This window comes from Anabas testudineus, chromosome 2 (genome assembly GCF_900324465.2).
Source record: "Anabas testudineus chromosome 2, fAnaTes1.2, whole genome shotgun sequence".
Lineage (NCBI taxonomy): Eukaryota > Metazoa > Chordata > Actinopteri > Anabantiformes > Anabantidae > Anabas > Anabas testudineus.
The window spans coordinates 32,170,412-32,184,316 of NC_046611.1; the positions used below are offsets into that span (position 1 = coordinate 32,170,412).

Sequence of the window (13,905 nt, forward strand, 5' to 3'; positions counted from 1 at the left end):
AGCAGTTTAATCACAGCAATTATAGGTACAAATGTCAGGGATGAAACGTGCATATAAGGCATTGATCACTCTGCTTATTTAACATGTGATGGATCTATAGCTGCACCTTTTGAGTGAACAAGAAGAAGTTGATGCAATTTAAAACATTGTTGTCAATGTTTGGACATATTGGTGTAGAATAGCAGAATAAAATCATCTCACCTTTTCCTCAAGAAGATTCAGCTGCTGTTATTTGTCACTGCTATGTGTGGAGATGTGTGGGCTGTACACCATGCAGTCACTAAGTAACTATTGTAGAAAGTCTAGTTAAATCAGGCCTTTTAAAGATATAAGGTTATATTTGCTTCAAGTATAGAAACATCATAAAGTGTACAGTTTCTGAGGCTTATATTGCTCTGTAGTGCTAGACTGTGAAGGACCATCTCGTAGACTTACCCTTGACCTTGCTCAGCACATACTCATTGAATATTTTATTGAACAGATAATAGGACCAGACTGCAGTTAAAAGATGGTTTTAGGTGATTCATTCATGCACGTTCTGGCTCACAGATGTATTTAATATTTCAGTGCATCACTCCAATGTACTCCTTAAATTAAACCTCAAGCAGCAACAGCTGGTAACAGCACAAACACATTAAAATCATTAAGAACACTGGTGTTCATTCAACAACACCTCATGTTCGTAATATTTTTTTCTGGTGATATAATTGTTTGTTTATTTTTCTCATTGTCAGGGGCTTCCTGGACCTCCTGGTGAGAAAGGAGAGAACGGTGATGTTGGCCCCATGGTAAGAGAGATAGCTGCATCTAATAATTATTAATTAATATTTATTAGATGTGATTATTCTTAGAATATTTAGTACACCCTCTTACTGTATCTCATTTCTGCAGGGTCCTCCTGGTCCCCCTGGTCCCAGAGGTCCTCAGGGTCCTAGTGGAGCTGATGTACGTATGTCTAATTGATTCATCCTGTGTATATTACAAATGATCTTTACCATGTAAGACTGTGATAGATTGTTAACTGTGGCTAAAAGTGGCTCTACGTCATGAATGTTATTCTGAAAATCCCAGAAACATTGTCTTGTCCTGCTACAGGGTCCACAAGGTCCTCCAGGTGGTGTGGGTCCCATGGGATCCGTGGGTGAGAAGGTAAGAGTCAGGACATTGCACTGCGGGGTGTCCTGCCTGCCGAGCTTGATGTTGAGCACTGGAACTGAAATGCTGCGGGTCCATCCCACCCAGCTCACTTCAGCCTGCCCAGCTGCCACTATTGTTACCGCCCGCAGGCTGCTCATTTTGTATGCCCAGGCTTTTTGTCTGAGCTTTGACACTGTTAATGACTATTTTACAACACTTTTAGCAAGATTCGTCCACTATACAGCCATTTGGCAGACAGCAGCACTATAAATACTTAATGCTGCACCACGGCTGTTAAAATGACTCTGGAAAATGAAACATGAAGGGCTCCCAACACTTTAAGAGGGCAGTATAGTAACTTTTAACAGCCTTATAATCATCTACAATTATAGACTTTTGTTGATATTAATAACAGTGTTAGTATGTTCAGACTATCTTGTTAAAGTGAGTAGATATGTCATTTTGTTCAAATGCTGCATCTAAATTTGGTTACGGGACACTAACCTCAGGCACTGACATTTGTCTAACCACAGGGTGAGCAAGGTGAGGCCGGAAACCCAGGATCACCCGGAGAGGCTGGAACTGCGGTAAGTAAGCTCTACTTTTGTTTTTCTAGTTTGTCAAGCTCCATTTTATGTTTTATGTTTATGCATCTTAATGTGCAAGAAAGTGTATGTTTGTACACGCTTAATCAGTTTCTCAACCTTTAATGTACCACCAAGCCACAGCGTGAATATTTTTAAAGCTCTAGTTTCACTTCACCTAATGAAGACACCACTAATGTTGGTTGTTAAGGTGTTTGTGTTGAGTAACATCAACAGCACTTATTTGTAGGTCATCCACAGGAAAACAGCTGTTTAATTGATACCTTTATGCAAATATAGAACTAAATGAAATCTGATCTTCTTCAAAGTGACATTGTGTTTTCATCACAGCAAAGGTAATTGCTCCTCACGTTGAGGCCTGGTAGTTCACCTCAGCATGGTTCTCCTGCTTTGCACCACATGTCCACATGGGGTGCTCATCCAAATAGAGCATGTTCTCAGACTCTTAAGACTTAATTACCAGGAGGACACGTATTGTGCTTCAGTCCTAAAGAATAATGATTGTAGCCACCATGCAGCGTGTTGGCATCAAAACAGCAAATACTCAGTACAGCATTTAACCATGGATACAAACAGCAGTAGAAAAGACTTTACATGTAAGCTCTGTTCAATACCATGTATTTGAATAGCTGTGATTATATCATTAGTATTTTACTCTAAGTTAATTCTAAGTTTTAAGTTAATTTGAAAAGGTTCTTAAAGACAGCATGTTAATTACCACGTCCATATGTTTGCTTATGTTATTGCCGAAAAGAGATTTATGACATTTTGATTAGCGTTTTTAACTTTTACCGTCATCGATGGCTCTGTTAGCTCTGCTGCCTCATTTATCATTTACAACAGATTAAGAAATGGCCTATTTCCAGTGGGAGTGGCTGAGCAGCGTGATTACAAGCATTCATAATGTCCCCAGCAAGTGCTGGTGTCAGTGACACCTCCAAAGGCAGTGTGCAACTTATCATAAGCACAGACCTAATCTGTCTTTTATAGCAAAGTATTGATTTCACTAAAACAAAGATAACTCTAATTATTGCAATATACTGTACTATATTTCCTATTATTGATACAGTCCAAACAGTTCCTACTAATTAAAAAAAGAGTTTAATTGAGTTTAATTTTAGATACAGTATGCAATGGTCACGAGAATTGTTGCAAATAGATTTTTAATATTTGACTTAGCTAAGAGCTACATTTGAACAGAAACAGGAATTAAACCTACACATTGCTTTACCACAGACATAATCACCTAAGCTGTGTACTTGTGTATTACTTTTATCTGCTACTTCATACATACCCCACCTTCAGAGGCAAATATTGCACTTTTACTCCACTACATTTATTTAATAACTGTAAGTATTACATATTTCAGTGACAGTTTTACTGTATTTCTTCCTGAAATTCACAAACTATTCTGCAGTATATAAAGAAATGCTAATTCTAATCAAAACAGTGTATCGGCTGTTAAGATAAGCTTCATGTTTACCAGCTGCAACATTTATTTTTTATGAGATAATACTTATTACCTATACTTCAGTACTGCTGCTGTTACTTATGTAAATGTTCTGAGCAACATACACACAAAAACTGTGTGTGTGTGTGTGTGTGTGTGTGTGTGTGTGTGTGTGTGTGTGTGTGTGTGTGTGTGTGTGTGTGGCCTCAGAGCTGTATATTTCCAGAGTGCAGTTAATGGTCCTATCAACCTGCCCAGTGTTGTTGTTCTTTTGTTGCCTGCTATTCTGCTATCTCTCCTCTTTCTGCTCACCCCAACCGGTTGAGGCAGATGGCCGCCCACCCTGAGCCTGGTTCTGCTGGAGGTTTCTTCCTCTAGAGGGAGTTTTTCCTCTCTACTGTTGCCTAAAGCTTGCTCAAATGGGATTGTCGAGTTTTCCTTCTAATTATGTATACAGTTATATTGTGTACAGTCTAGTACTTTAAACACTGTAAAGTGCCTTAAGATGACTCTTTTGATGATTCTTTTGTTGTGTTGAATTAAATCTCTTTTCAAATCAGCAGCAAACGACAAAATCTGCTAAAAAAAAAAAGTGCTTTAGGGTTTCAACCAAAAGAGGAAGAGTGCACCTTTGTATCTAAACCTTTGTGTAGTTGTCAAAGTCTCTGGCAATAACAGATTGTGGAGGGATTAAAGAAAGTTATGAAAGTCATGTTCAAAATGTTTTACTTGCTTTCACCAATTCCATCAATAGTTTCTTAATTTTGTCAGTGTTTAAAATCCTACAGATTGCACCTTTTTGAGATTACAGAGACACAATAAGACCTGAAGAGCTTGGTGTAGACTCATTTCACATCATCAGTGTGTTGGCAACCAGTTTAGTTCAGTGTAGACCCTCGCCCCTGTTGTGACACAGATGTAATGAATGCCCTTCATCACCTCCAACCACTACAGGGACCCAAAGGTGAGAGAGGAGAGAAAGGAGAGGCTGGCCCCCCTGGAGCTGCTGGACCCGCTGGTGCCAAAGGCCCCCCTGGAGATGACGGTCCAAAGGGCAACCCTGTAAGTCTGCCAAATTCTCTGAAAACCTGCAAAGAAGCTTTTCCCATGCCTACTCACACAGGCTCAGAAAACGTCCCCACAGCCTTGAGGCAGGCTATTTTATCCTAGAACATATTCAGGGGCTAAAAATCCTTTTCATTGAGGGAGATTATATTTTATTCCTGCATGCTAATGGAATGCACTGAGGCCTATCCTTATGGATTTGCAACATCATCATTAAGTCCATCAAACTGCTTTGAATAGGTAAATTACAGGATTAAATCACTGTCTAAATGACTAACCATGCCCTTAATACCTGAATCCAGGGAAATTACATCTCACAGCCGCACCACAATTTTCTTTTGCTACACTGATACATCTCATTTCTTTCTTTAGGGTCCTGTTGGATTCCCTGGAGACCCTGGCCCTCCTGGAGAGCCAGGTGTTGCTGTAAGTATAGAATCATGATCAAAATGCAAAATTGCCCCCATACAGTTTAACATATTTCTCTACATCTACATCATCTTAATCTACACCTCTCCTTTACAGGGCACTGATGGAGAACCAGGAGAGAAGGGAGAGGATGGTGAGGCCGGTCAGCAAGTAAGTTTTCACAGTATTTGGACTAAACTAATGAGTACTAACTGAGTATATCATATACTGCAAACAGTTCACTTGAGGGATACTTTGGAATCACATAATGTAATGTAATTATTTAAACAATCATCAGCTTTGTCACTTGAATATATCTGAATATATCTTGTGTATTTTGTGATGTAGCAGGGCAGCACAAGTTTCCCTGCAACAAAAACTGTAATTATATCCAGTCAGTAAATAATTCATACTGCAACATTTTAACTCGTGATATTTACTTCATACTCTTGGGTGTAGGGTAAATGGACTTATCTGCTTTGCAGATTCATTAAGTATGATTAGAAATAAAAGCCAAACAGTAATGTGCTGGCCCTGTGTAAAGCACAGCAAAACACGACTCTTATTAACATTTATGAATGTAAATGAGTCTTTATCACTGCCAAAAAAACAACAGAAATATTTTAACGGATTCATGAATGGTAAATATTTGAGTTTGGTTTATGATTCTGATTGCAAGCTGAAATGTATCTCTTTTATACCAGATATGTTACATTTGGTATAAAAGCTCACTGTAGTTTAACAGGGAAACAAATGTATCCTTTGTTATATTTGTATTTACATAGACAACTGTGGACTCTCTGCTCTGCCTTCACTTTATAATACTAAAATGACTCAAATTAATGCTCTGATTGCTTGCAATTAACTCAGAGATAATTGCACGAGCGTCTGAGGGAGCCCAGTATGTATCATTTTAGGCAGTCCAGTTACTCATCCAGCTTTGGGTTTTGGCTTGATTCTTCTGGACTATCCTGGGGTTGGACATTATAAAAGTGTCAATATGCTGTGTGTGTTATTATCCTTTTGGCAACAGGAGATTTAGTGAAACAAGCTGTGCTTTCATCAAAATTCTAATTATCACTGACTTCTTCGGTAAAAGAAGCTGTTTTATTGTAGAGTTTGTTGTTTCCTTGTTTGTTTTCAGGGACCTCCAGGTCCGTCAGGAGAAGCAGGCCCACCTGGTCCACCTGGCAAGAGAGTAAGTCTGTGCTATTAAAACTCATTTTACTACAGTATGTGTGTGTGCTTCTGGCAATAATCCAAGATTGGTCCATGAGTTGTTTTCATATGAAATCTCTTGCAGCGAACTTGTGTGAAATGTCTTTGCCCCTATTTTAAAACAGATGAAAGAAGCGTGTATCTGTTGGCATTGTATGCCAGCTCCTTTTTTTTCAGACTAGTATCCTGCCTCGCCTTGCCTTACAACAACTCCTCCTCAACAACCTAATCTCGGTAGTAAAGCAGGAGAGATTCGTTTTCATTAAAAGCAGAGTGGGGAAAACACAGTGGGGGATTTAAGGGGTCAAGGCGTTGTGCCGTCTGCAAAGAAAAGCCGCCTCAAAGCCTGCTGAGAAAGGAACGTCAGGATGTGAAAATCATAAATCAATTTCTTTTTCATAGAAAGAAATCGAAAAGGCTTACCAAAAAAAACAAAAAAACAAAAAAAAAAACCAGCTGCTGGAAAATTGAGCAGTGGGTTTCAAACTCCTTTACCTGTGTGTGGCAGTGGGAAGCAATGAAGACAAATACATCAGGTGTGATACATTATTGATCCACGACTGTTTGACTGGCAGAAGGACAAACGTGTAATGTGGACATAGTGAAGAGAAGGCTTGGCTTCAGTACCACAAGTCAGTCTGCTGTTTTAAAAGTGCTTTATAAATAAAGTTGACTTGACTTGACTTGACAAGCAAAAAACATAAAATAGTAAGATAAAAAAGTGTGATCATCGAATGTGCTGATTGTGATGTGGATCTCATCACTAAGGAGCTACAGCAGGCTCAACTTCTTAGGGCTGAATCCGACTTCAGTTATACACAAAGATTTGACCTCAGGAAAAGTTTGTTGTAGATGTCCACTCTCACTCTATCCCGATCTCCTTTTGACTGTTTTTCTTTACTCCATCAAATCCCGTTTTTGAATGCACAGCCCAAATGGAACATTAACATATTTCCAAAGCTCAACGTCCACATGAAAATGAGTCGCTATTCTCCTGAATGTGAAGGAAAAGTCACAATATCAAGTGATTGAGTGCATTTTAAAGGCTCCAAGACTCAGTCCACTGCTAAAAAAAACATGTCATGCATTTTTAAAACCGGGCTTGATTACTTTGCTAATATGGCCAATGAAATTTACATTCTGAGGATTTAGCATGGCATCAGCGTATGCTGCACCTAAATGGCCTGGGGATTATGGCAAGGAAAAGGGGCTATTTTATCACACAGGGCTTTTTAATCTCGACAGGTTGCTGTTCTGAATGTATAATTCTACATAGAGGGTCATTTAGGATCTGTTGTGTCTCCTCAGCCTGTATAAATTGGCAACAATCCTTAAATCTCCTTGTAGCTTAGACTCTGATTCTGAAGTCAGTTTTGCGTAGCTACAAATTTAGGTTCATTTGATGCGATGTATTCAACTTTGCTTCTTTAAAAGCAAATATATAATAAGTTATTCACCTCACTCTCCTTAATTCTTATTTTACATGGGTCCAGGCAACTCTCTTTCAGTTACTGATAGTGATTTTATTCAAGAAAGAACAGTAATAAACCATGTCATACAGCCAGTCCTGCAGACCCAACAAAAAGGTGGTCTGGCAACCTTGACAAGAAGAACACGACCAGCACGTTGACTCGAGCTGCTGTATATCGAGCTACAATTGAAATGGCTCTTTGTACTGATCAAGAGCCTGCCTCTTCAACACCAGTAAGAGGTGCACATCAGGAGAAGATGAAAGCTCCAAGACAGGAAGCAAGCTCGCATTAGAGGCTCTCAGTCAATAGCACTCAGGCTGCATTCGGCCAGATCAGAGTGGGATTTGAATGGAGCGCTGTTTTGAAGAGAGACGACTCAGAGGTGCAGTTGAAAGAAATCGTTGCAAGCCTGAGAGATCCCAACCAGAAAGAAAAGACAACCTTCTGTCCCTTGGCATGACTGAAAAAAACTGTGTGTGTGTGTGTGTGTGTGTGTGTGTGTGTCGCAGCTTCACCCATTGTATGTTTGCATGTGCAGACAAAGGCACAGCAAAGCCATTTAAATAGATCTTGACATAACTGAAGTAGTGCACATTCAAGGACATTGGATTATCTTCCCTGTTCGGACCCTAACAGCACCCACCAAGTATTTATCAGGCAAGACAATTGTTCAACATGAAATCTAATAATAAAAGCTGAAGTCCCAGTCAGAGGGTGCTGTTGGTCACTGCCTGTTTGTCTGCCAGCTTGCATACAGCATTTTGACTACTGCTGTGCTGCCTGGTCTCTCAAACAGTCAGTTATGAATGTTTACTTGTTTGTGCAGTTGTGTTGATGTTGTGGTGAAATGCTAAACCTGTGTTCTGCTGTCCTCCTCCTTAGGGACCTCCAGGAGCTGCAGGTGCAGAGGGCAGGCAAGGAGAGAAGGGCGCTAAGGTAACAAAAGTCAATTCATCTTTGGCACAGTGGAGTTGTCTTAGCAAGTCCCTTAAACACACACACACACACACACACACACACACACACACACACACACACACACACACACACACACACACTTCCCTTCACCACATCTTCACAATTGTTTCTCCCTCTTGAATTAAAAGCACAGAAACACAGAACAAATTAAATTCCCACCACAGATTAGATGGAAATTTATGGACGTGGCCTATTTGAGCAAAACAAAGATTCACCCATTCTTTCATTGAGCTCTGGCTTAATGTCAAGACGGACAAAAAAAGGAGACAAAGCTATTTATGTGGGGCCCTCGGGTCCTCAAGGCTATCATGCATTTCCCCACTTGCTGATATTTCTCCTGAGTGTGCATTTGATTTACACCATTCTCCAGGTGTAAACTCCTTTAGCATCAGTTGGCATATCATAATTTATTATTTCATGGCAACAGTATTACCCTGTCTACTGTATGTACTAATACACGTGTTCTGTATCTGCATTGTAAGATAATCACTTCTTTTTATATGCTGAAAGCTATACCTTACAATTAGATTATGAATGCAGCAGTAATACATTCAGTGAAGCAGCGTCTGGTATGCAGGAAGCTTGTAATCCGGAAACTTGCAGCTTCAACCTGATTTCCTATATCCATGTGTACTGTCGAGCCTGTGTGCACATCACTGTTTTCCACATTACAGTTGCACTGGCCAAACTAGTTTTTAGGTAAACAACTAAAAACACAAGAGGAAGTTATACCATCTGATCTGGACCTTATCTGGAGCAACTGGAGAACCTTCACTCATTTGATAACTTGTCCTAAGAGTCTCTGTTCACTCGATCTACACACGGTGGACTGTCTCAGCGTAATTTAAAAGCAGCGTAGTTTAACAACATGCTGCAGCTGAATTCTAATTAAAAAAAGTGTTGTTCATGTGCTGCAGAGTTCAAATGTTTCAGCTTATCTTATTCTTATTTTATACCTTCACCAAACTGTAGAAATTGTTAAATGATTTAGATTTTTTATGAAATACCAGATATGACTCTGTTAATGAGCTACAGTTTCAGCGTATTTTTCGTCAGTCACTGAATATGTATTTTCCAGCCACCACAGGGGACAAACTGAAGACTTATTTGTTATGACTTTGAAGCTCTTCCAAATATACAACTGGATTCCTGGATCATATCACTGTATATTGTTGGACTTAAACTTCTGTATATCCACATATAGGGTGAGGCTGGTGCAGAGGGTCCACCAGGTAAAACAGGACCCGTTGGACCCCAGGGACCTCCAGGAAAACCTGGTCCAGAGGGTCTGCGTGGAATCCCCGGCCCCGTTGTAAGTCTGAGCTTCCCATAAAAAGGGACTGCTAAAGCATGATGATAGACTTCATGCAATGATCAATACTCCCATTTGGCTTTTGCTTTAGTTTTGCTTGTTTATTCCAGCCCACTTTTCCTGTGTTTGGGCTATTAATCATTGTGCTGAGCACAGAAAATCAATGGCAGGTCAGAGAAAATACAGCAGGCTATAATTCTTACTACAACTGAATGGCTTTTCACAGGGTGAACAAGGACTGCCCGGCGCCCCAGGACAAGATGGTCCACCTGGTCCCATGGTTAGTATGCGGAATATCTCTCTCTCAGTTTTTACCTATGCTGCTAGAGTTGGAGTCATTGGAAGGTGTATTAGATCACCTTTGACCGAGTGGGGCTCGGAGTGCTCTCTTTCTTCAGTCAGGTTATTCCAGACCTCTCCCATTGTACTGAACATACACAGAAAATACAACATACAGAACACACACAAAATCTGGACTGTCCCCATAAGTCATAACTCTATTACACGAATGCTTCCTTCTGCAGTTTTTTCTGCTTCTCTCTCTGTATAAGGGAGGATTTTGCTGCCTCTTCTCTTGTTCTGTCTCATTTGGACACTTCTTGTGCTCTCAATGTCTTTATTGTCCAGTTTGCTAAATAATTTTCATTTTATATTTTCTTTGCAAAACTGAATTTGTACTTTCTGCTGTTGTTCTTCAGGGTCCTCCTGGTCTTCCTGGTCTTAAAGGTGACCCTGGGTCAAAGGGTGAAAAGGTGAGTGTTGCCCTTTTTCGTTGTGCTGAGAGTGAAAGGAGTCTTTAAACAGTGAATTTTAACACAGATTCACTTTAGTTGACACACAGACACAACTTCAACGCAAAGCTTGTTCGACCAATAAATGATCAAAAGCAAAACACTTTTTTGAATTACGAAGCAGCGTTAATACCAGTGCAGGCTTATGTTAACAGTTAAGAAACCAAATTAGTTTGTGCTGTAGCTGCTGGAAGAGAAAACCTCTTAACACGATTGTATATGCAGCAAAATGTGATGTATCACTCTAATCTGTCTGATCTTGCTCTTTTCTTCACTGCCACTGTCAAATTTGCTGGTGAAATATAACTGCAAAGGATATTCAGACAGCGCACATTACTCTATCTAAATTGCCTCCCACACGCTGACATGATGGTTTGAGAGAGAGCAGTTTAAAATGCAAACAATGGAGGCAGCGTATTGTGTGTTTTTACCGCTGTAAACCACCGGGCCTGGTTAGAGCTCATCTATTTTAGTCTTTATGCTTTTTCTTTGCACCCTCCATAACCTACCGTGCATGTTTTATTTTTCAGGGGACATTGCTGTAATCTTTGATTGTTCTTCACGTGTGTGCTCATTTGCTTTCGTTCCTGCAGGGTCACCCAGGTTTGATCGGTCTGATCGGGCCCCCAGGTGAGCAAGGAGAGAAGGGAGACCGAGGTTTGCCCGGGCCACAGGGTTCTCCTGGCAGCAAGGGTGACGGCGTAAGTGATTGATGACTCCATTCCCACACTGGCCCTTCACCTCTTGTCATTATTCTGGCCTATTACCCTTCCACTCTGGCCACAAGTCTATCCTCAGTCGCTTACTGTTGACTAAAACCCACTGTGTCAGACATCCACAGCGAGCAAACATTCCGCTTGGTTCTAGCTTTTGACTCACTGGATTATTTATTGAATTGTTGAATGTTTAAACTTTCTAAACACTTAGTTTCTATTTTATCTCTGAGTTTTGGTCTGACTGGATGGATGGAATTCTTATTTTCCAACCCTAACACTCCACGTTTCCTCTTTACCACTTGTTTCCATTGTTGATAACTTCTGTGATAATATAATATTGTGGAACACACTCATAAGAGGTCCCTGCTGAGCTACAGCATTAAAATTAAACTGTTTTTCCCAACCACTGAGCCCTGAACTCAGAAGCAGCTCTGAAAAAAGGTAGAAACTCATGACAGCCTTCATCCATTTTTAAATAAACATTGCACCATGAGTGAATATGGGATTCTGTCTTGCTGTGGCCCTCGGCCTGCCCTGGCTCAGTGATTTAAGGTGATGGGTTGGATTAAGTATCTGAAGATTACGCCTAATGAAATTGTAATGTTCCCTTTTGTCAGAGCACAAGAGGCTTCAGAAGTTTTCACTCAGTTTGCCATTCTATTTCAGGGCCTGAAAATTGGCCTTATATCATCCGACTTTATTTCCTAGCAAAATTGAGCTGGAAGATTGTGAACTGCTGGGTGCAAAGAAACAACACAAGTGCGGTGTTTAGCCTCCTCTTGGTGACTAAAATAAAGACTTCCTCTCAATCTCTGTTTATAAAAAAATCACTGTATTCAATTTCCATGTCCGTCATCGTATTCTAGCCTTTCCATTTCACTCATCATTCAAACCTCACAATAATACTCATGTCTCCGATGTTTCTTTAATATATATATATATATGTGTGTGTGTGTGTGTGTGTGTATATGTATATATATATATGACTTCTGCTTCTGCTTTCATCTCGTCTATCACAGGGTATCGGTGGAGCTGCCGGTCCTCTCGGTCCCCCAGGTCCCCCTGGTCTGCCTGTAAGTCTTTTACTGATTCAGTCAGTCATTAGCATTCTTCACTGCAGCTTGAATGACTTTGTCAAATTGCTGAGCTTATGTCCTTTCTCATGCAGGGTCCTCAAGGACCCAAGGGAGCCAAAGGTTCAGCTGTGAGTAGAATCAATATTTTTTGAGGTGTACCATCACGCTGATGATAATAATAAAGTGTGTATGTTAAAAATATGTTTCATGTTTTTCCCAGGGCCCTGCTGGCCCAAAAGGAGACACTGGTACAGTTGGTCCTCCTGGTCCTCCTGTGAGTATTTAAGACCACTGCTATTGCATCTCTTTCCACTAAGTAACACCATCCCCACTCAATCGGACAGACATATCAGAATCTAAACAACTCTCCTGCAGGGCCCACCAGGTGAGGTCATCCAGCCCCTGCCCATCCAGTCACCTAAGAAGACTAAGCGCTCCACCGACATGCAGTCAGACATGACCAGTAACATCATGGACTATGGTGAGGGCATGGAGGACATCTTTGGCTCACTCAACAACCTCAAACAGGACATTGAGCGCATGAAGTATCCCATGGGTACGCAGAACAACCCCGCCAGAACATGCAAAGATCTGCAGCTCTGCCACCCTGAGTTCCCTGATGGTGAGTGGAATCAAAGCAGGAGAGTTTAGCATAAAGAGAAACACTTATAGGGACTTTGCTGTTTAGCTGGGTCTAGAATTGATCATATCTTCCTTTGGGCATAATAACACCTTAAAAAATGTATACTGTATCCTGCAGTACGTTAGCCATGAGCATTAGCAGTAAATAACTTTTGAGCTGATAGAAACTGAGCTTTAGCATTTTCTTTGGACACGAGATGTTTGACTGTGCTTGGTTCTCCTCAGGCGAATACTGGATTGATCCAAACCAAGGCTGCTCAGGGGATTCCTTCAAAGTGTACTGTAACTTCACTGCTGGGGGCGAAACCTGCATCTATCCAGATAAGAAGTCCAATGGAGTAAGTGACACAGGATTTGTGCCCACCAGATGAATGACTGTCTGTAATCAGGGTATTGAAGAATCATGCTAACAGACAGCAATGCACTGGACTGAATCTGTCAAAGAGGGACATTTGTTTTGCCAAGCTTGTACACATCCAGTATCCGCTTTGCAAACAACACAGAAAGCACCAACAGGCAAATCCTATACAATGATTGTATGGAGTTTGGGAAAATTATATTTCAAAGTTTTTTAAACAACAAACGTTCATCTTTTTCTCCAAGATGATAAACTTTGATGCTGACCTCGAGGGTGTGCTTTATACAACCATCTTTTTTCCACATTCACTGCTCAATTTAGAACAAAGTATAAAACCCATCGTAATATACATCATTAATGTGATCTGTTTGGTTTTGTTTTTTACAGGTAAGAATATCCTCATGGCCCAAAGAAGTCCCTGGGTCATGGTTCAGCGAATTTAAGCGTGGTAAAATAGTAAGTACTCTTTCATCTGCATCCTCCACCTTGCTGCACAAAGCAGGAACTCCTTCACTTCGTGCTGTACTAAATGGATAGCACCATCGCCCCTATTTTTCCTGTTCCAGAGACTGCTCCGTGCAAAGTGGCGAGCAGCTGCTAATAGACTCAAAAAGCAGCACCACCCATGAAATTGTGAGGCAGTGACCCATAGTTGCTCCACATAAAGAAATCCCAAA

At 40.7% G+C, this 13,905-nt stretch overlaps 1 protein-coding gene across 5 annotated transcripts in view; it reads left to right on the forward strand.

Annotated features, from left to right (window-relative positions):
• The window catches only part of col11a1a (collagen, type XI, alpha 1a), a 69,270-nt gene that overhangs the window by 51,477 nt on the left and 3,888 nt on the right, over window positions 1-13,905 (forward strand). For all 5 annotated transcript variants that reach the window (XM_026363695.1, XM_026363697.1, XM_026363698.1 and 2 more), the window contains 19 exons: window positions 735-788; window positions 892-945; window positions 1,096-1,149; window positions 1,671-1,724; window positions 4,147-4,254; window positions 4,630-4,683; window positions 4,783-4,836; window positions 5,810-5,863; window positions 8,238-8,291; window positions 9,538-9,645; window positions 9,872-9,925; window positions 10,344-10,397; window positions 11,030-11,137; window positions 12,172-12,225; window positions 12,321-12,356; window positions 12,449-12,502; window positions 12,604-12,850; window positions 13,096-13,208; window positions 13,616-13,684. In XM_026363695.1, coding sequence (XP_026219480.1) covers window positions 735-788; window positions 892-945; window positions 1,096-1,149; window positions 1,671-1,724; window positions 4,147-4,254; window positions 4,630-4,683; window positions 4,783-4,836; window positions 5,810-5,863; window positions 8,238-8,291; window positions 9,538-9,645; window positions 9,872-9,925; window positions 10,344-10,397; window positions 11,030-11,137; window positions 12,172-12,225; window positions 12,321-12,356; window positions 12,449-12,502; window positions 12,604-12,850; window positions 13,096-13,208; window positions 13,616-13,684 — 1,437 coding nt within the window. The remainder of the gene's footprint in view (window positions 1-734; window positions 789-891; window positions 946-1,095; window positions 1,150-1,670; window positions 1,725-4,146; window positions 4,255-4,629; window positions 4,684-4,782; window positions 4,837-5,809; window positions 5,864-8,237; window positions 8,292-9,537; window positions 9,646-9,871; window positions 9,926-10,343; window positions 10,398-11,029; window positions 11,138-12,171; window positions 12,226-12,320; window positions 12,357-12,448; window positions 12,503-12,603; window positions 12,851-13,095; window positions 13,209-13,615; window positions 13,685-13,905) is intronic.